The sequence below is a fragment of the Danaus plexippus genome, chromosome 5, assembly GCF_018135715.1.
Source record: "Danaus plexippus chromosome 5, MEX_DaPlex, whole genome shotgun sequence".
Taxonomy (NCBI): Eukaryota; Metazoa; Arthropoda; class Insecta; order Lepidoptera; family Nymphalidae; genus Danaus; species Danaus plexippus.
Window position 1 is genome coordinate 2,049,153 of NC_083539.1, and position 22,279 is coordinate 2,071,431.

Below are 22,279 nucleotides of genomic sequence, written 5' to 3' on the forward strand. Positions count from 1 at the left end.
TTGAAGTCGGTTAATCGAAGATATACCTTAACATGATGTAGTTATATTCGGTGAAGTCATAAGATCAAAGTGCTTTGTTTATTGATTTAACGGTTTCACGTACGCCATTCGCCTTTGAAGTTCTAAGATACGTCGTAATGTAGGTCTTTTCGATTGATTTCTTTCTTACATTTAAAACTACTATCATGGTTATTGTTTAATGGCGATTTGTTTGCTAATAGTATAACAGGGAATCAGTTTGAGATTTCCGACTTTATTATTTGTGTGTGTGTGTGTGTGTGTGTGTGTGTATATATATTATTTATATACACACACATTCAGTTAATGAGCATTTGCTTTCAATCAGGTAGACGACATCAGATAAAGGACGTTTAAAATAAAATGTTGCTATCAGAAATATTTTTATTTCCTTAAATGTATACAGATTATAAAGTACATATTTTTTAATATCACATTAAATATTATTAATCTATGGCAAAGTACTTGAATATATTTATTTACATTAAGAAATCCAGTTTCCTCGAATACTTATCACTTATAAACATATATTTTGTATGATGATACTTCAATTCTTCCACAGTAGTCGTTTCCACCACTTCATCCGAGGGAGGTTCTAGAAAATAGTAACTTAATATTGTGAATACTCTATACTGAACATTAAAAAACTTTTTTTCACTTAAGCCAACATTTATAATAGCAGTTAAATTAAAAAAAAAATTATCTAAATATACAGTAATTTACTATATCTTTTTATATTACCTATGTGTTGCCATACTTGTGGCGGGAATGCAGGTAGTTGAGAAAAAACGCTGACTAATTTGTAGTTTCTCACATCAGAGACTTCTTTGAATCCAAGTTCCAATCTGTACCAAGCAGCTGGTTTCCTTAAAGTACAAAACGTATATAAAATACTTTCCCTATAGATATATGAGAATTTTTAGTTCATTTTATTTTAATAGGAACATTTAGATTGAGATTGAGACATTACTTAAGTGTGAACAATCTGTTACTGAGATTTCATTTCAACTTGTGGAATGACAGACAGGCTTCATCCAGACGAAAAAGGACTTGATTTTTCTTTGTCTTATAATTTATGTTTCCAATAAAATTAAATGTTAAGCTTATATGATGTTAGGATTTAAATTATAAAAAGAGAGGATGCAATATTGATTTACAAGATCTGGATCCGAGCCTGCAACTTGCGGAATATTGTATTCCAAATACTTTATCAATTGAGCTATTGGATGACTACAAAAAAAAAAAAAGAAACAAGATTTCTCTATGGTAAAATTTTAAAAATAATCATAATGATGACACTTACTTGAGTTGATCCTGTACTATGTTATTTGCTATCGGTATTAATATATTATGTATGGGTTCATTCATCAGCTGGCCGACGGTTTTAATGGACGACTTCTCAGATACATAGCTCTCTAATAACTTTGATGCCATCGGTTTCAGTTGGACTGAAAATGTACAATATATGTATGTATAAATAGTTATTTAACTAACAAAACATTAACGAAATTGATAATCAACTAATGAAAATTTAAATCTTTTTATATAATAGAAATTAGTATGTCTTTGTTAAGAAACTTTCCTAACTGAGGCTTAGGTACCCTTACCTTACCCTTCCACCTCATGGTATGAGAAAATGAAGAGAATATGACAAATACTATATTTCAGTGAAAATCACACAGTATATGATATTTCAAAATAAATAAAAGTAGTTTTTTTTTATTTTTGATCCAATATATGACTATTTAATTAAATAAGTAAAACATTCAGTTATTATTGACATCAGCACATTACACTACACACACACATAAATAACACATTAATTTTGGTAAATATATAAAATTTATCTTATATAATTACCAAAATCTGCCCTCAGACATGTCTCCGCTCTGTACAAATGTTCCAAACAGACATGCACTTGAGCAAACTTCATCAATAGATTCTTCCAGGGGCTTATATCTATTTCATCGGCTATTAACGGCACCTAATAAAATATTGTATATTAAATACATTTACATTAAAATTGAAAGGACAATAGGAAACTTCACATTATACCGCTATATGCTGTTGTCCTAAGTGCTCAAATAGTATACAGTTTAAATCTCGCGAAAAGATTTTATTTCAAGTAAATAGATTAATGACGTCACAAATTCATAGTAAAATTTTGTAAGCATTATAATGCTAACCAAAGAAATCACAGTGAGGAATCTGGCTGAGAAAACCCTATCAATCTCGGTCAATCCGTTTGAGAACTACGACGCTACATATTACTTTAAACCAGTGGTTCCCAACCGTTGGTCCGCAAACGGATTCAAAACTCATTTAAAATTTTAGTAATTTTTTAATGACATATTTTTGTTCATACGAAATACATTGAGTTTTTTATTAAAGTTTATTTTCTTAGCCATTCACTTTATTTTTCTTTTACATGCGAACAACAGAGAATACAAAGTGGTCTCTAATCAAGAAAAGGTTGGGATCCACTGCTTTAAACGAATCAATAATTTAAATGAAACTAATATTTTTCGGATAAGCTACGCGTGACTTATATTTATAAAAAACTACATAGTCCCGACGTTTAAGTTCCTTTTCAGCAACCGTGATCACGGGTAGACGAGATGACGAGATGTGATCACGGTTGCTTGTAGTTTTTTACAAAAATAAATCACGCGTAGTTTATCCGAAAAATATAAGTTTAATTTAAATGAATAAAACTCGCAAAAATCTTAGATCTCATTATGCGTATCAATAATCTTAACTAGCACACACGATATTCGGTATTTTGTAGAATAGAATAAAAGCAGCCGAACCGGCCAAATGGGAACCAAAATTTAATAAATTCCAACATAATCTAACCAGAGAGAACATTTAAAGATAGTATATAGTTAAGTATATATATATACATATATACACATACCTCATTGATGTCTTTCCTCTCATTAACCAAGCCATGCTTCTTCAGCGATGTAAAGTCATCAACAGTGAGCTCGTTGTCATCATCAATGCACACAGACTCGGTGTCCAGACGTATGGAGTGTTCCGTTGATGTGAGATTCTCAAACGGATTCAACGTATCACCCATTGTCATGTCTTGGATCGTTTGATTTATTTGTTCAATAGATTCATTTGATCTGAAAAATATAATAAATATATATATATTTAAATATTTTTTAATTTTTGTGCTTTATCTACCTAGTGGTTTATAGATTAGTTTAAAACAAACAAAATTCTTATATATGAGTGGAGAGAAAATTTAAATAAAATTTCTTCAAGGTAAATTACAGTAAGCATCAAATAGACTAAACTGTTAATAATTTTCAAAGTGTTTAGCTTACTATCATTGTTATTTGATTGTTGCATACTAAGTGTGAGTTGTATTAAAGGATATATATGAGTATGTATGGGATATTACTTTTAAGTATATCTTTACCTGGTGTCGGAGTGCCAGATGCCAGCTATAAAGAACGAATGTTCTAGAAGTGACATTATTCTTGTATATTCCCACATAGTCTTCTCTATACCAACTTGTCCGACGAGTGACAGAGCTTGAGGCGGACTTGATTTAAGGTTCTTCAATACTTTAGATGTTTGGGAATGTCCTCTCGACAATTTCAACACCAGCTTTGATAGATAGCTCTTATTGTTAACGTCTATCTGAAATTTTTGTAATCATCATCATCATCAGCTCATCAGACCCTACAGCTGAGCGAAGGTGTATAATTTGACATCATATTACTATTTCCTCAAGATGTTTTTCTTCATCATCTGTCAGTAGTGTCCAAATACTCTTAGAAAATAAATATTACATTGAAAATCCCTCTGATAGTTGTAATTTTTGTAATATTTAAGTGAATTTTATGAAATAACTTGTATATGGTTGGTATCACTTGCAACACTTACAAATGGATTTGCAACACTTACAAATGAATTTGCAACACTTAAAAATGGATTTGCAACACTTACAAATGGCCTTATCTTCCCAGACGATATGAACTTAAGAGCCTGTATTAGCAATGTAACTAGTTCCTCAGCGGTTTCACAGTCTGAAATAATATTGTACATTTTTTTTTATACAAAAATATATGTGAAATAGTGTGGTATAGTGAATATAGTAAAATTTAAATCAGAAGAATTAATCTACATGAGCAATTCTGGACAATACACCTGCAACTTCTGGAATATCACGTTCCACTTGCTTCTAGTTGCTTTGATGAAAATGTGAAAAAAGCATAGTTTAAGTATAAAGGTTGTATACATATATGAAATCTAGATAACTTAAAAATGTCAATTTTGTATGAGCTGGCTTAATATCTACACTGTTAGCTTATTTCGTTCTTACTATGCTGAATTTAGTGGAAACAATTTTGGAAGCCAGAATCGACTAATTTGGAGAACTTTTTTGAGTGTCCCGAAAAAATCATCTCATAGAGTAAGGTGTGAAAATATTAAGTTAGCTATGAAGTAGAAGGTTCTAGTGTTAGCATAAGAAGCGGCCAATAGCTACCAGTCTTGGTTAAATAGCTGACTTTTGAAGTGAAACTTCTTATGCGAATTCCAATTAGGTTGCGTTAAACTTTTTACACTGAGGGAGAGAGAAAGAAAGATACACAAATATATAAAGTAGGAGAGAGAAAGAGTGCGAGTCGGTGGATTCCAAGCACATGTGCATGGTATTCTTGTTATGCAGCGAAGTAAACATTGTGAGCGTCGTGGAATTAGCTTAAATATGTACTTGTAATTCAAGATTAATTAATTTATAATGTAATATTAAATATTTTTTTACTTTGATGTGATACACACATTATATAATATAAGAGTTTTTTTGTTTATAGCTCTAGTGGATAAGAATCGTATACGATTACGAAGTTTCACTTCTTCAGGAACTATTTTGTCTTTATTTATCTAGCTATAAAGCTGTAGCGCAAGACTAAGTCTCATCTTTCAAAGCTTTTTTAATATCTCAAGTTTACCATATTATTAAAACATATGCAAGCTTTAGTGTGAGTAATATTTAACTCTTAAATATCTAAATAAACGCAAAATTAGAACGTCCATTTCATACAAAAACATCACAAGCAGCGGGAAACACTATATTTATCTCTCTTACATGATTTATTCATAGCATATTTTCCATTTCAGTACATATTTTAAATGTAAAATGTGTTTATTATTCATTTTCTATTAAATATGTGATTGTAATGTGTGTTGGCAGAAGTTTCAAGATAAAATTTAATGATCACCTCTTAATATATCCCATAGTTTATATGTAAAATCGTTACTGGACCCCTGGGAGGATAAGACGGACATACACTGCCGCAAGCTGGTCGTGTCTTCAGTCACGCAGATGCACCCACCTACAGGACACTCGGCTGTATACGTGTACATTTCGGTCTCATTGAGAAGCTCTGTGAGACGTTTTGAATTATTGGGCTGCTTTATATTGGGATTGTTGATTCTGAAAGAAATGTATTATAATATTAAACGTGGTAGGGGAGAGATTGCATTAATTGCATGATAGCTGTTGTATTAAGGATTTAGTCTGGCTTATAACTTGTATTGTGACAATATATATAGTTCTTTGTATGCGGACATGTCTGTGGACTTATATTATGTTTTCTAAGTAAAATAATATACTTTCTAAGAAAAAAAATTGTGACAATTAACTTTAATTGTTATTCTTATATGTATACACGATTACTTGAATTGTATAATGTAGATATATTAACCTTATAAAAGCCTTATCTAGTGGTATATTAGTTACACCAGCTGAGGTCATTTCTACCAACAATTGATTTATATTGTGCAAAGCGCACACAGATTTCCATATAGCGTTGCATGGACTCGCTATATGTCCGATTATCACCTCCTGTACCTGAAATGAATTTAAATTTAATAAATTTAAATACTGTACAAATTCTATGTAATTGTATGTTTAAGTAATAATAAAATAAACATCTTATATATCAATATTCCAAAAAGTTCAAATGTGTTGTTTGCATTAGTTTAAAAAAAAAATGAGAAAAAATAATAATCCTCTTGAAACAGTGTATGGAAAATTATTTGATCTCCTGTATAAGCAACCATGTCAAAGTGTATGAAACAAAGCTCTCAATATTTTTAAGATCTGAAGGACCTTTATATGTAATTTTTACAATGTTTTCCTCGGTTCATCACCCCTAACTAACGCGCGTTAGACGCTCACCTCCACAGTCCAAGCTACTCTCTCTACCTAACCAAATTTGAAAACAACCTGCTAGGGAGCCTTCGACGCAAGTTCCAAGAATGAACTGATGTTAGTTCTTGACAGGCCCAAGTCTTTTAGTGGGTTGCAGAGAGATTTGGCTGTTATACTTCTCGTTCCCACTTCTACCGCGTACAATTTTACAGAGACGAAAAATGATAGCATTCCATGGATTCACCGTGCGGGTGCCGGGTCCATCGCGTTGCAGGGAGAGGAGCTTTAATAGTGCCTGGGACTTCCGACCCAGGTGTAGGTTTAAGGGGCCCCTATCTAACGCGCGTTAAATGCTCACTTCCACTGTCCAAGCTCCTCTTCCTACCTAACCAAATGTGAAACGAACCTGCTAGGGCTGCCTTCAACGAACGTTCCAAGTCTTAGCAGGTCGTAAGTCTTTTAGCAGGTTGTAGAGAGATTTGACTGTTATACTTCTCGCTCCTACTTCTACCGCGTACAAATTTACAACGAACATATTCTTAGTGAGTTCGTTGGTGAGCTCGTAATACTTGTTGACCTTGATGGCATGGTCGTTGGGGATGTTGGTTTCCCAAGGAACCGTGAGCTCTATTAGTACAACGCGCTTTAAAATTCGCGAATATAAAAATATGTTCGGTCTGGAGGCCGACGCACAAATATCCTCTGGTATCTTATATTGCTTCTCATACGTGTCCATCATTAATGTCCAATCCGAAGCCGCTTTAAAAATAGAGTAAGGCTTGACGTTTGATTTTGTAGCATTAGTGCCTTCTCTCACAAAACCTATTGCTCGTTGGTTCGTGGTTATTTCTTTTTGCGTTCTTGCTACCGATAGACTAACCGCTTCACGTATGATTTCTAAAACCCTATTGTGACGACGAGTATTGACCGCTATCCAGGAGTACCCTACATCCCACCAACAAATGCTTAGCCGTTCCAACTGCCTCCTAGCAGATGTAGCAAGTTTTTTCGGGACCTTGGCCCTATCTTACTAAATTACTCTGATCTGGGAGATACATCTCCAAAACGCATTGAGGTAAAATTTTAGCAGTGCTGGCGACCAATCATGAATTAAAGTGCGCAATTTTAGTGCTAGTGGGATGCAAAAATATCCTATGGTGTAGCCACTCATTCTGCATTTCTAAGCTTATTGCATGGATTTTTATTTAGAATTCTCGTCTTGCCGAATAGGTCTTTAATATATCCGTATCTTTGGCCTTCCTACTTGATCCTAACACAATTCTATTATTTGGTGTCCCTATCATAAACTGCTTGTGGAATCGAAGTCTCGACTCTAGCTCTAGGGAATCATTGTCTTTTGGGAGTGATGTTTAACGTCATCCTGGGATTTCCCCAGAATATGTCTCTTGGAAATTCTTAGGTGTTTATAGAGCTCCGATGGCCTTTTTAGATTCATCCCAAAATTATTTCGATTCCTGAATAATGCTGACGAATCAGCCGATAGCGCGAGCCCGAGCCAAAACTTCAAAACCTTTACGACGCTTGCATCTAGTTTTGACAGAAGGGTCTTACTAATATCATAGACGAGGAAAGGCCAATTCAAACGTGATATTAGATAGTTATCGTAGATTCAAGCTTTTTTGACGTTACTAATCGGTTGGTTATCGACCTTGTTAAGATCGTTCAAAAAGCTATCTACTATTCCTTCTAAGGATGGAGTACTATCAATCTTACGACCGAGAAATTTAAAAGGAGCATTTTCCGTAACCGTAGAAACGCATTGACCGCCTAACGATAATCCCGGATCGTATGAGGTATATTTTGTATTTCGCCTACCGAGACACAGACAGTGACATTTATTTGGTTTTGTCCTCAATCCGTCCGTCCACTCGCAGCATTTATCCACCTCATCCAACAGCACTTGACAGTGTTTGGGATTACGTGTCAGTATTGCGAGATCGTCAGCAGAGGCTAAGACGGATTCTGTGTATTTGTTATTGAACTTGAACCGATACCCATATTTCTTCTAGTTGCTGATTAGTTTATCTACTAAAATATTAATAACAATATTAAATATTATTGGAGCCAAACAACAGCCCTGAAATAGTCCTACATTATATCTCAAAGTTTCTGAAACGCCTTCTTTAGATATTATAGCTTTAATTTTGAGTAATATGACGCGATATTTTATTTTCAGTGTACATATATTCATATACATGTAGTAAAAAACAGTTATTTCAATATTACGAACAGACAATGCAATTTTATTTATATGTATAGATAAATTAATTTAACATAGATCCTCCTTTCATAAGTATCCATAAAAATTTTTCATAAATACATCATGCCAAATGACCAGAAAGTAATGATAAAATACTCACGAAATGTACACTACAGCTTATAAAGGGTGTGAGCAGCGTTTTATTTGACCATTGACATGTTAATTCCGTCAGTCCGCCATGGGGAGCAATCAGCTGTTCTTCGCTAGTGTACGAGCTGTATGATACACCGGAAATAGCGTACTTACATTCCACCGATATCGATACCTTAAACATTCATTACAAACAAACAGATATATTCTATTTTTGAAATTCACAATTTTCTTTCAAGCCAAGTAATTTTAAAAATATTAAATCATTGGAATGATATTATGTAACAGTGTCTAAATTTAAAAATACAGAACTGAAATACAAAAAATAAATAATATTAAATCAAAAAGTTTTTATTGATTTATTTAAAATGTTGAATGGACTTAATAGAGGTTATCTTACATCAGATTCATCTTTTCTGTCTAGTTCCGAAAACTTGGAGACCATTTCATCCACATCGATTTCATCCAGTGACATAGAACCCTCATAAGTAACTAAGCCCCTATCAAACTGGTTCTCATTAGATTGAATGGTCATGAGTAATGTTCTTGTTGTCTCTGACGGTTTGCATAGTACCCACATTGGAATTGCGTTTTCAGCTGTCACCTTGCTTGTGATTTGGTTATAAGAGTTTAATATTTCTCTGAAAATCAAATAAGCGTTCTATATTTAAATATTCATGATACTAATTAGTACTCATAAAATTTAAACAGTATTGTCATAACGTGTCAAATATAAGCTAGTTTTAATAATGGAGCAGCACAAATGGTTTTACCTTGCTGTATCTATATCGATAGGTGCATGCTGAGCCTCTTCTTTCCTCCACAGCTGTGGTTCATCATTAACAAATGTTTCATCGAGTATTGTATGCAAACTTAAATCCAGTTTCAGAGGTGATCCCGTCAGGTCTAATTCTTCTGCCAATATGGTAAAATCAAGACTGAGAATAATTTATAATATATGTATTTACAAAAATTCAAAATTATTATTATAAAAATTTTAACTAATATATGTTTATCAATCAATATAGTGATAGCAGAAAATTATAAGACATAATTTTAAAAATTACAAGTGAAAGAGAGTGTGAGTCATGGGTTGATGATTAAAAAATAATAAGTATTGTAGCCCGAAGCAACAATCACAATTCGATTTCAATGATAAGGAATTTTAAACTATAGTTTCTGGTCTATCGAGTCTAACTAGAGTGTTAATTCAAGTTCTCCATACCTGATTTATTGTTTTCGTTAGTAACTTGTAAAGTCGAAGCTGGCGTCAGCTTGGCCTTAACAAAAAGTTTATTAATATCACAAAAATATGGGTTCTAATTGATTTTACATACACAAACGATAGAAACATATACCTTTGAATACACAATAACGGCTTCTGTTTCGTTTTTCGTATATATCTCTACATAACTAGGAGTTTGTTTGTCAAATACAAATTTTGAATAAACTTCTTTAACTGGCTGTATAAGTTTTTCCATTATTAATTAAATAAAAAACAGATGAGAGTTAATTGAGATGTTCGCAATCAGTTATGAAAATCAAATTTTAAATTTTCGTTACACTTGTCATTTGTCAAAATATGTGACGACTGTGAAGTTATTGCCACTTTACTTAATACTTAATAGTTTAACTGTAATAAAAAAATGTAACATTCAATAAATTATCTTTAATGTAAAGAAATATTATCTATCAAATTTATCACAAATATCTAGTTTTATATTTAATAAACATTGGATAAGTAATGTTATTGCTTTGTACCAGTAGATGTCGGTAGGTGTAGCGTTTTAATAATTTTAATGTTTTGTCACAGTTCTGCACATTCTAATTTCATTTTTATATAACTCTTTGATTAAAAAAAAAAAATATTTCAATTTTCTTTCTCCATACGATAAAATATTAATTGGTATAATAAAGAATGATATGACAATATTTATAAATGTTTAAGTTGGTGAGTTAAATTGGTTTATGTAATAAAATTTGAACCTCAAAAAAGTATAATGTGAGAAGTCGCTGGCTAATAGCTAAGTCTGGCAAATAGCAGCTTCGTGAATCTTTGCGTTGTCTTGGTTCAACAACATCTCAGTTACTAGTTTCCCTCGACTTTCCTTAATAGCCTTGAGCAATCTTTATATTTAGACCTCATAATGGAATCCCTTACCCTTTCCCAAGTATTATACCATAGTAATTTCTCTAGCATCCTTTCCTACAACACTAGATTCCATGAAATCTTTATAAGTAGTTGTAGGTACTAGTGTAAGGAAGAGTCTTTCAAGTCATTGAATTTGGTTTTTGATTCAAAATGTCGGATACAAGTATCGCCCATATTCACCAACCGAGGCATATAGGCATATTCTTGGTCCGTTTGGAATTTTCGAAAATAAATGCCTTCACGTTTTCTTTTCTCATTTGTTAACATCGTAAACTATAAACGGATAAAGACCTTTTCCATCTGCAGTTGGTTTGCCAAGGTTTTCTGGCCTTATAGTCCTCTATTTAATGTGCAAATACAATATCTTAAAATTTTCCGCGATTTTTATTGTGTGGGAAGTGAATGGACTTCCCTTTTGATGGTTATCTTAGTTGTAATTTTTTTTTTCCATTTTAATATTTCTCTCTGACCTTCGTATTCAAATTAACGTACTTTCCGGTAATTTTTAACTGTTTATATGATTTCATTACGCTAGTCCAGTGGATAAACAAGGAGCATAACACTTTTTTTATAGTCACATAAAACATCACCTATATGTATCACTTTCAGATCACACTTCTTAAAATGTAAATATTGGTTTTCCTAAAAATAAGTTTTGAACAATAAAATTAGGGCTTACGGAATCATTTTGACTAAAAATATGTATTCAAATGAAAAATGAAAGTGTTGGTTAATTGAAACTAAGAATTTCGATTACTACGCGTTTTTTATTATATCATGTCTACTTTATTTTATATTTACAGCAACCGTGATCACAGTCAGATGACATAAAAGTGTCTATCAGTTAGTCTTGTTATTTGTATATAGTAATAAATGCATAGTATCCGAAAATTTTCGTTTCATTTTAATGTGTGGAAGCTAAAATCTTAGATATCTTCTCTTTAATATTAGACATTTCACGCAAAAAAAAAAACATAAGCTCGTTTTGCTGACTATAAGTAAAATAATATATATAATATATATGTATATATAACATCAGAACTAATCTCAAATACTTGGTTAAAGTTCAAGTGTATGCGGGCATCTCTTGTGTTCTTAGTAGGAGTTTGAATCGACAAATCACTTGTGATACGAGCTTGTATAAAAAAGTTGGGAGCAATCTAATTTAAGATTGGAGATGCAATTTCGTTTAGCAATGTTAATATTATGTTTGAAATGGTATCAGAAGGGTTAGCTAAGTAAGACGGGGAAGGCAAGAATAACTGTTAGAATGCAACGAAAATTACTTTTGCAATATTACTGCTTTAATACATGTGTGAGAAAATGTGTTGCGAATTTGTCAGTGCCGTTTTAATGCTTATTTCTTTGAAAAGTGTACCAAAATTGTCTTTTTTTTTTAATTTGATTTTCTTTAACTTAACCATGTTAATTTAATAAAATGATCAGCATCTTTTTAAATTTATTACGGCAAAATATAAATTATAATAAAATCGACCCTCGAAAAATAAATTTTAGCGGGTAAAACTGGGTAGTTTATTAAGATTTCGTAAAAATATCCTCATGAGCTGGTATCGTAGCCTAAACTTGTCTATTAAAAGGTTATTGTTGAATAGTGTGGAGATTAGATCGCATGGAGTAGAATGGAGAATACACCAGCTCCTAATACAATATTCTATTCCGTAGATTTTGACTTTATCCTTATCATTTCTAAGAATAAGCAATAAATGCTTATTACTCAGGTGAAATTATTTCTTTCACTTTTTCCAGACTTGTATTCCGTGAGATTTATGCTAAGATATATACTTTTGTTGTGGAGAAATAAAGGATTATGAGAGTTTTCCATGATAGACATTTAACACTCTATACGCCATTTTAGCCGAGGGTTAAACACCCTGGCTATAGGTAAAACAAATAAGATTTTTTTATCAATATTTGCATAAGAATAATTAAGTTTGCTTAAAGTTAGAAAACAATTTGATTTAATTTATTATCTTAAGGTGTTAACATATACATGCCCCAAATACACCTGAGCTAAGGACCTTTAATATTTTTTTTATATTGCACCAAAGTAAGTTATTAGGCATATAAAAAGGAATCTTAGAAGTATGGGATATTGCAGTTCGCTTATTTTTGTTCTTAAAATATTTTCACTGTATAGTTTTAAAACCTGAGCTGAATACTAAAAATTATAAAAAATCGTAAAGGTATAATATAATATTATTCTGACTTATAAATATATATTTCCACATATTTTTACTAATGATTTTTTTTAGTTCAATCATAAAAACATTCGGGGCTATAATAAATTTTATATGGCAATAAAAATAAATGGCACTACTTAGAAGCATTAGTCATGTCAAAGTCATTGTCAACAAAAGCTGAGTGCATGATAAATATGATAAAAATGTTAATTACTCGTTAACGCTTGTTCAGTACATGTAAATGTTTACCTTTTATAATATTAGTGATAATGAGATCTAAGATTTTCGCGAGTATTCATTTAAATGAAACTAGTGTTATTCGGATTTACTACGCGGATTTTATTATTTAAAAACTACATAATCCCGACGTTTCGGTTACTTTGCAGCAACCGTGATCACGGGCAGACGAGGTGTGAATGTCTGTCAGTTGGTCCTTGTTATTTATCATCTACCGCCATCGATTTCTTAATTTTCTGGCGTACCGCTCTGGATGCCGGCAGAATGCGCTCACGGTGTCTTGAGGTCCTGCGGTGTGGTTACGGACATGGGATTTTATATTTTTAAGAACGGGGTCCCAGGTGTTTGATAGATTCCAGCCACCTTCTCTATTGAAATTGGTATGTTTTTTAATTTCAATAGCCTCGCGAATTAATCTCGGTATATACTTGTCTTCCCGAGCGAGAATTTGAGGTTTATCAAACCGAATGTAGTGGCCTGGTTTGTCCATTGTGTGTTCACACACTGCTGACTTCGACGCGCGCCTGTTTTTGATGTCTGAGATGTGTTCTTTAACCCTAGTACCGATGCTCCTCTTCGTCTGTCCAATGTATGACAAGCCACAGTCACAATCGAGTTTGTATACACCCGCTTGTTGCAAAGGAATGTTACTCTTGATTGGTCTCAAGAATTGGCTCACTTTCTTATGTGGTTTGTAAATAGGCAGGCGAGGCACGGGCAGGTTGTACTGGTTCGCCAGCATCGCAAGAACCACCTGAAGCCACCCATAGTTGAACGACAACCTGCGATACTACCATATGTGAAGGGAGTTACTGACAGAAGAGGCAACATCTTGAAGAAGGTTTCCATTAAAACTATTTATTTTGCTGCAAAGTAACCGAAACGTCGGGATTATGTAGTTTTTAAATAATAAAATCCGCGTAGTAAATCCGAATAACACTAGTTTCATTTAAATATTAGTGATAAATTTAGATACAATTTTGATTTTAAATCTTGGGTTTTTCACTTTAAGTAAAAAAAGGATTGACTGTGTATATTAGAATGTAGATACATTAAATACGTATAATCAAAAGCCAATATTTGATTTGCGGTTTGCCTTAGAAGACGCGCTCCAACTCCGATCGGAGATGGCGATGTCGTAAATGCTGGCTGTCAGAAGATTGATCATGCTACTTGTATAATATAACTTATATAGCATTAAATACGAAGGCTTACTTTTATGCTAAATAAAGATTGTTACAAGGCATTATTATTATAGTGTTTATAAGTCTGAAATCGTGTAGTTAATAATACAAAGATCATTAGCATTTTAATGAAACGTAATATTATTGGATAATGTTAAGTATTGTGCGGGGTGAGACTTGAGAGGGATGTCATTTAAATATACAAGACAGTTACACACTAATTGCTTTATTAAAAGAAAGACGGCACGCCGGACGCAGCCCGCAAACAGACAAATGCATACGTAACATCCCTCCCCCTTTTGTAACGTAATATTCACTTAATCATTGACGGTTTCTCTGGCGTTTTCGCTTTCCGTAGGAGTTGAAAAGGTTGGGCATATTACCTGTCTCCTGTGACCTCTACTGGAGCGGGCGTCGCGCAGTGTTGTCGCCGGACTAATTGTAACTGGTGACGTCATCGGTGCTACCGGGTCCGTTACAGACTCCCTTTCCCCAGGTTGTGTCCGGTTTGGGAGGGTTGGCAGCAAGCAGTCGCACGTCCTCTACTATGACAGGGTCCCAGTCTGAATCGTCACTCGATGAAGTCCGTAGTCGAAAAAACTTTGCAATTTTTTCTTTAATAGTTTTTTTATTACAACATTCTAGAATTATGGCTATAGGCCCTTTTTTACAATTTTTACATAACTCTCGGCTTGTCCGTTACTAGCAGGGTGATATGTCGGGGATAGAACGTGCTCAATACCGTTCATACTACAAAAGTCTTTAAATTCTAAAGATGTCACACTAGTACCGTTGTCACTCACCCACGTGTGCAGAACCCCGAAACGAGACATGAAATCGTATAATTTGCTAATAACGGTATTCGAATTATACGTCGACGATGTGTCATAGCATTCGACCCATTTACTATATCATCATCATCATCATCATCATCAGCGTATCCGTGCCCACGGCTGAGCAAAGGCGATTTCTTACATGGAGAAGGTTAGACCATTAATCAGTGATTAATGGTAGCGTAGTGACGCTTGCTCATGGCGGATTGGCGATTTCAGACTTATAATTTGAAATTATAAGTCCAGGTTTCCTCTCGATGATTTTTTTTCACCGTCTGTCCGTGTCGTCTAAATACTCTTAGAAATTACATATCACTCGGAAAAGATAACATTGGTACTTGTCAGGTTTCGAACCTGCGCCTTCACGTATGAGAAGCGGGCTTTTGACCTCCAGACCACCACGACACGACTATATACTTCTACAATAATACTTAAAAACATACAATTGTGAAACGGGCCCAAGAACTCTATATGTATTCTACAAAAAGCACACGGTGGCAGTGGCCAAGGTGCGAGTGACGCGTGTGGTGGCGCCGGTCGTAAGGCACAGCACACGCCACAAGCGGCCGCCATTCGCTCGAGCGCCGCGTCTACTCCCGGGAACCACAGTCGTTTGCGGGCCTCCGCCTTCATTTTCGCAACGCCGAAATGTGAACTATCCAGTTCCTTACACATGTAATTTATAATGATGTAGGAATTACAACCTTATGACCGAGCATTACGATACCATTCTCGTAAGATAGTTGTGTGCGACAGTTGAAAAATAGTTTTAATTCGGTGTCATTTATTTTCTATGGCCAGCCGTTTAACACATAACCCTTTAAAACGGACAGATTAGTGTCCTAGCAGTCTCCTTGCGCAGATCGTTGAGTGTTACCGGTAAGTCCCCGCTGACAACGAAGGTAATGTAGGCCGCGAGATCCTCGCACTCGGCGAGCTCCTCCGAATGGTCCGAATGTTCGAATGTTCGAAAACCCACACATAAGGTTAGGTATCTCAATGGTAAATCACACCATCACCCTATTCAGTTAACTATCGTTGGCAAATCTTTGTTACAGAGAGCCCAACACCTTTAAGATGCTGACCCTCTAGAGCTGCAGCATGTAAAACATGCTCTCACCACCACCAACCTACCCGTGCCTCGCCAGAATTGCAAGAACCAATTGAGGGCACCCACAGTTGAACTACAACCTGCGATATTACCATATTTGAAGGAAGTTACTGACAGATTAGGCAATATCTTGAAGAAGGTTTTGATCAAAACTATAAACAAACCACAAAAGAAAGTGAGAAAATTCTTGAGACTTATCAAGAGTACCATTCCTTTACAACAAGCGGGTGTATACAAACTTGATTGTGACTCTGGCTTGTCATACATTGGACACACAAAGAGGAGCATTGGTAAAAGGGCGAAAAAACATATCTCAGACATCAAAAATAGGTCGCGTCGAAGTCAGAAGTCTGTGAACACACAATGGACAAACCTAGGCTGGTTTGTCCATTGTGTTTGATAAACAAAAAATCCTCGCTCGTGAAGACAGGTACATACCGAGGTTTATCCGCGAGGCTATTGAAATTAAAAAACATCCCAATTTCAATAGAGAAGAGGGCTGGAATCTATCCAACACCTGGGATCCACTCCGTAAAAAAATATAATGTCCATGATCACATCGCAGGACCTCGCAACACGACAAGCGCATTTTTCCGGCATCGCGAACGGTACGCCAGAAAATTGAGAAATCGTTGGCGTTAGATGATAAAAAACAGGACCAACTGACCGTTATCACGGGCACGGGCACGTGCTGAAAAGTAACCGAAACGTTGGGATTATGTAGTTTTTTAATACGCGTAGTAAATCCGAAAAATAGTCGTTTCATTGAAATGAATACTCGCGAAAGTCTTACATCTCATTAGATTTTACTTTATCGGCAGATTTCCTAACTCCGTGTTTTTCTTTGACGTCACCAAGATACGAAATCTCGTCTTTGAAAAACTCCCATTTACTTATCTGTATTGTTAACCCAGCATTAGCTAATCGTTTTAGAACTGCTCTATTTATGCTGGTTTAAGCGTGATCCGGTCACTAAAATATCATCTAACAGAAAAATAATCCCGTCGATTAGCGAGACCAATATTTTTATTTTTATTTTTTTACATTCTATAGCGCGCTGAAAAATTGCTGGCGCGCTTGATAACCCAAACGCTAATCGAGTGTAATTGAAGAGACCGCGATGAGTGTTGATACAGGTTATCTTCTGAGAGTTTTCGTTAAGCAAAAATTGATTATACGCCATAGATAAAACAATTTTACTAAACTGAATGCCTCCATATAATTTCGATAACAAGTCATTTACCGTCGGCAACGGGTATTGATCGATTATCAGCTGTTTATTAATTGAAACAGAATAGTCAGCGCATAACCGGATGCTACCATTCTTTTTAACACGGGACAACAGGCGACACATACTCTGAGTGTTCGACAGGTACTAAAATTCCTAGTGATAATAATTGGTCGAGTTCCTTGTCTAATTTATTTTTTAGAGCGTACGGTACCGGTCTGGCTTTGAAAAAAATCAGCATCGAATCGGGTTTTAAGTGTAAATCTATTTTATATTTATGAAATGACCCGATATTATCTGTAAAAACGTTAGAAAACATGATCGACAGTTGTTTATCGATATTAGAGCTAGGTTCGCATTTATTTTGCTCTTACAAGGTGTGTACGCGCACTGGCGCCGGCGCCAGCTCCAGTTCAAACCCAGGAATGATGACACGGCGTAACAGCAGCGGTCCGCCAGCACGCACTACATACACATTCAGAGTATATGTACGTACGAGATAGGAAATAGGTAACAACACAACTCCAATCGTTTTTATAGTCTCCCCCGTATAACTGAATAACGTTTTGTTAGTGACTGACATCGGTAATCGTTTGAAATATGAATTGTAGGTAGTTTCGGAAATTACACTTACTGCTGAGCCGCTATCGATTTCGAACTATAAAGTTAGACCACTCAGTATCCGCTCCGTCATAGTTTATTGCCTTTTATACACCGAATATTATAAAAACGATCACCGTCGTCGTCTTCCTCCTTAACAGTACCTTCCTCGTCGTATTTCCTTTACGTTCGTTTTGAGATAGTTTAAGTAGATGACCTTTTTCAAAACTCTTTGCACTAATAGTTTCTGGAACGACACTGATTGGACTTATGATTAGGAAAGCCGCATACACTACATTTTCCTTTATTGATGATGTTAAAGACGGCGTCCGGCTCCAACACGCCGGTCCCTCCTACTCCCAGCGCTGCCTGCAACGAGGCATAGCGAGCACATCGCACGCTTTCTGCCAAGTCGATGGCCTTCCTGAGGGTCAGCTCCAGCTGGTCCTGCACGCATAGTTTATCCCGCTCACGGGACCTGGGGCCTTGCCAAGGTGAATTTATCCAGCACGGCCTCCTCCAAATTGTAGAATTCACAGTGTGTCGCCAATCCTTTTATCCTGACCGCACATTGAGTGTGCTTTTCGTCTGGACGCTGTGTTGCCGAATTAAACATTGAACTTTCAGCTAACCCGAATCTTTTGTATGTGAAGTGGTCGTCGAGGATTTACGATCTTCCCATAATCCAACTCTACCTTCTTAGGTAACGCCAGGTCACCCGCAAGTTTAAACATCGACTCGCATAATGACGTCAATAATATCGCCCTCCGCTTGACGGTAGCTTTGTCAATCTCTGAGGTTATGTCGTTCGCGATGAACCACTGTTCCAATCGCGATTTGTAGGTATTCCACTCCTGTTCCCGGTGCTCAAAAGGGGCAAGGACACCATATATGACTCCCGCTGATATTTTTTCGGCAAATTATGAATTCGCTCGTCGCTACGTGTTAAGTATTGTGAGGATTGACAGGGACGTCATTCAAATACGCTAGTCAGTTGCACACTAATTGCTTTATTAAGAAAAAGACGGCATGCGGGAAGCTGCTCGCAAAGATAGACAAATACATATGGAACAGATTAGAACGCGTATTTTATTATTTTTAAAAACTACATCCTCCCGACGTTTCGGCTACTTTTGCAGCAACCGTGATCACGGGTAGACGAGATTAATCTTTTATCTCATTTAATAATAAAATATCGCGTAGTGATCCGAAAATATTATTTTCATTTAAATGAATACTCGCGAAACTCTTGAATACACATCGTCTGCATTATATATGGCATTTGAATCGTTCATTCTCTCTATATCTCACCACATACGATGTCTGTATTTATCGTAAGGTAAATTCTAAATTCTAACTTGAAGTGCTAATTAATTAAAGTACCTACGTGTGGGAAGATACGCGAGATATTGGAGCGTAACTATCTGTTTTATCTACAATTCTGATTATTTTAATATATGTGTACCTTGTGACTTATATTGGTTACTAAGATTATTGGATAATAAATACCATGATTTCTTGTTTATTATATGTAAATTTAAGTAAATCAAGGGAAAAGTATCTTTAATAAGTTATTTGTGTTTAACTGAATGAAAGGTTATTTTAAGACTTTATAATGTTGTATACACTAAGATTTTAGAAGTGAATGAATTTTATGCAACCCTTTTAAAAAAAGATGCGAAAAAAGTACATACTTCCTCTTTGCCTTATAGAAATTGCCCTTTTTAATTAAAAGTGCTAGAAGATTCGTTTGGGATCCTTAGATTTTATATGAAACAGTTTAAAAGTAACGAGACTTTTCGATACCATGCTCTTAATCTGATTGGATACAATAAACATGCTTTCTCGTGTTTCCATAATATTAATCTTTTGTTTAAGAAAATAAAATATGACATGATTATAATTACGTATGTGGGCATTATGACAAATCTATACTTGATTTTTACTTCTTACTTAAATTATTTAATTCATCAATGGAACTCGTAAGCACTCACAGATGTAAGATACAAAAAAATGTTCTAATAATAAGACGTATTCTAAATTAATTATATTTGTAGCGTTCCAGTGTAATTTTGTTTTTATGACGGGTCTGTGTAGGTTTAAATTATGAGCTACGTAACGGTTTTAAATATGCTATGTGTACATGCTTTAACCGTACCGTAGGTACCTGAAATGCCTTTGTATTTTTAAGAATTGTAAGGGCGTGGGAATATCTTGATATTTTTATTGAATGCAGTATTGCTTTTGTTCAGTCAGATATCTTCACAGCATGAACTTTTGGGAGGAGACAACCAATAATGGTAGGTAATGTAATTAAAAAAATAATCTTAGAGGACATAAATTTTTTTTTTAATGTAGACTGATATTTTGATTTCTTCGATAAACCTAAGTTTTATTTACTCGTCTTGTGATTTCCTTTGAATATCTTTCGGATCTACTGCGCTTTTTTGATTATTTTAACTATAGGTATACTCTCGAAGTTCCGGTTACTTTGCCGCAAGTCATAATTTTGTCGAAACGCGTAGTAAATCCGAAAAATCTTAGTTTTATATCAATTAATATTCGCAATAGTCTCAGATCTCATTCCCTATAATATACTCACAAACTTTTATCTTGCCTGAAAATATTTATTAATTATAATTGGAATATTTTTTTTAAAGTATGTACTAATTAGTTCCTGTATATTCAAAGGCAACGTTAAAATAGCATTACTGTTTTGTTATTCAATACATTTCAATTAGTGTACCATTAAACTATTTGTATGAAATGTAGAACAAACAAAACAATCCAATATTAAACAATGTATGCGCGTGTTGCTTCTTGTTTACAAAGTACATTCGCTGACAAACAAACAATTACACTTAAAAAATATATTTAAAACATTATAAAACAATATACATAGTACGAAATAGGAAAACTATGTGAAAAGAATTATTTAAATGATTATTATCTAAATATAGGACCACAAATAAATTTTCAAGAATAGCTGAAGTAACAGTTGAATTGAATTTGAATAAAAATTAAGTGTAACAATAAGCAACTCTGAAGTTGAACGGGTAACTGTGAAAGCGAAACGAGGATTTGAATAATGGCGTAGGAAAAGTTGGCGTGTAACCATTTTCCAATAACCCTAATAATTTCTTCAAAGAATATTTCAGTATATCAACTTTATAAGTTTTCAGTCGACTTCAAAACAGGAGGATGTTCACAACACTGTAGTATGTAGGTACATATTTTGATAACGTTTCAGCATAAATGATTCTTGTTATTGTTGAATTTTCTTGCTAAATTAACTTTCAATTAGTTTTATTTAGAAAATCCAGAGACAATACCTTACACGTTATATTGAGTGCTTACATATTTTCATTTCTTCAATAAATGATCACTTCGTATGTGCAGTAATAATTTACTTCTAATAAACAATACATTTATCAAACATGTATTACGGTAATCATTTTTTTTTTCAATAAGTATAACAATTGTGACTTCTTCAGTTGTGATTCAGTATTGTACACGATCAAGTCCTGAGTTGCTCTATTGATCTTGACCCGCACACCACATCAAATGTCTCATTTGCATAATATATTACTCAACTAATTAACTTATACGTGATGTTACTCATACAACTGATAGTGTTATTTGTATAATGTCCAACTGTTTAGACGGACGTACGATGTGTATATATAAGTATATATATCTCACTAGTAAATACGATAATAAACGACACAGAAGAATACTTTCACAAATAGTATTATAGTATTCTCGGAGATAGTTAGGTTAGGTTTCACTGAAATCACTGTTATACGAAATCTTCCAATGATTCGATTTTCTAATCAACTTCTATTGAATTGTGACTTACAATCTTAATTTATCGTTTAACATTTTCCCAGTTAAAAATAAAATATAATTAGTCACTTAAACGTATGTTGGTTATATCAAAGCTTGCTTAAAATAACATACGAAAATAGATAGCTACATTGTTAAATGTCTCGTTTAATTATATTGTGCATGTTTTGTATGTCTGCGGTTAAGTCACTTTTTGATAAAATCTCCTTAAAGTCTTACTGGTTTAGATATAAATAAAACGAATAGCTTTGTATATTTCGCGATATGTTATTAACAGTGTAAAAAACAAGCAAATTAAATGCTTTTGTGTGCTCATTTACCTT

General features: G+C 34.3%; 1 protein-coding gene and 1 long non-coding RNA gene across 4 annotated transcripts; one reads left to right on the forward strand and one right to left on the reverse strand.

Moving 5' to 3' along the window:
• Positions 1 to 384: 384 nt before the first annotated feature.
• LOC116769150 (protein zwilch) lies at positions 385 to 10,111 on the reverse strand. Of its 3 annotated transcripts, none has more exons than XM_032660181.2 (14): positions 9,923 to 10,111; positions 9,790 to 9,844; positions 9,338 to 9,476; positions 8,965 to 9,205; positions 8,575 to 8,739; positions 5,745 to 5,890; positions 5,259 to 5,473; positions 3,982 to 4,061; positions 3,449 to 3,672; positions 2,936 to 3,149; positions 1,879 to 2,002; positions 1,322 to 1,466; positions 760 to 884; positions 385 to 613 (listed from the first exon to the last, which is right to left on the reverse strand). In XM_032660181.2, the coding sequence occupies exons 1-14, from the start codon at positions 10,043 to 10,045 to the stop codon at positions 498 to 500; spliced, it is 2,112 nt and encodes a 703-aa protein (XP_032516072.2). In that variant the 5' UTR covers positions 10,046 to 10,111; the 3' UTR covers positions 385 to 497. The 3 variants fall into 3 exon arrangements, with proteins under 3 accessions (XP_032516072.2, XP_032516071.2, XP_061385397.1); XM_032660180.2 differs by having other exon boundaries at positions 9,338 to 9,479; XM_061529413.1 differs by lacking the exon at positions 9,923 to 10,111 and having other exon boundaries at positions 9,338 to 9,502; positions 9,790 to 9,819.
• A 2,955-nt stretch (positions 10,112 to 13,066) lies between these two features.
• Positions 13,067 to 14,400, forward strand: LOC133320810 (uncharacterized). Its single transcript, XR_009753936.1, has 2 exons — positions 13,067 to 13,154; positions 14,256 to 14,400. It is a non-coding gene; the product is annotated as an uncharacterized LOC133320810 (long non-coding RNA).
• The last annotated feature ends 7,879 nt before the right edge of the window (positions 14,401 to 22,279 follow it).

Bases quoted from the DNA above. Each gene is read 5' to 3' on its own strand.
- LOC116769150 (XM_032660180.2), bottom strand. From the start codon at position 10,045: ATGGAAAAACTTATACAGCCAGTTAAAGAAGTTTATTCAAAATTTGTA. The intron at 1,467-1,878 runs GTAATTATATAA...GTACATTTTCAG, and splicing joins ATGTCTGAGGGCAGATTTTG to TCCAACTGAAACCGATGGCA. The intron at 885-1,321 runs GTAAGTGTCATC...TTGTACTTTAAG, and splicing joins ATAGTACAGGATCAACTCAA to GAAACCAGCTGCTTGGTACA.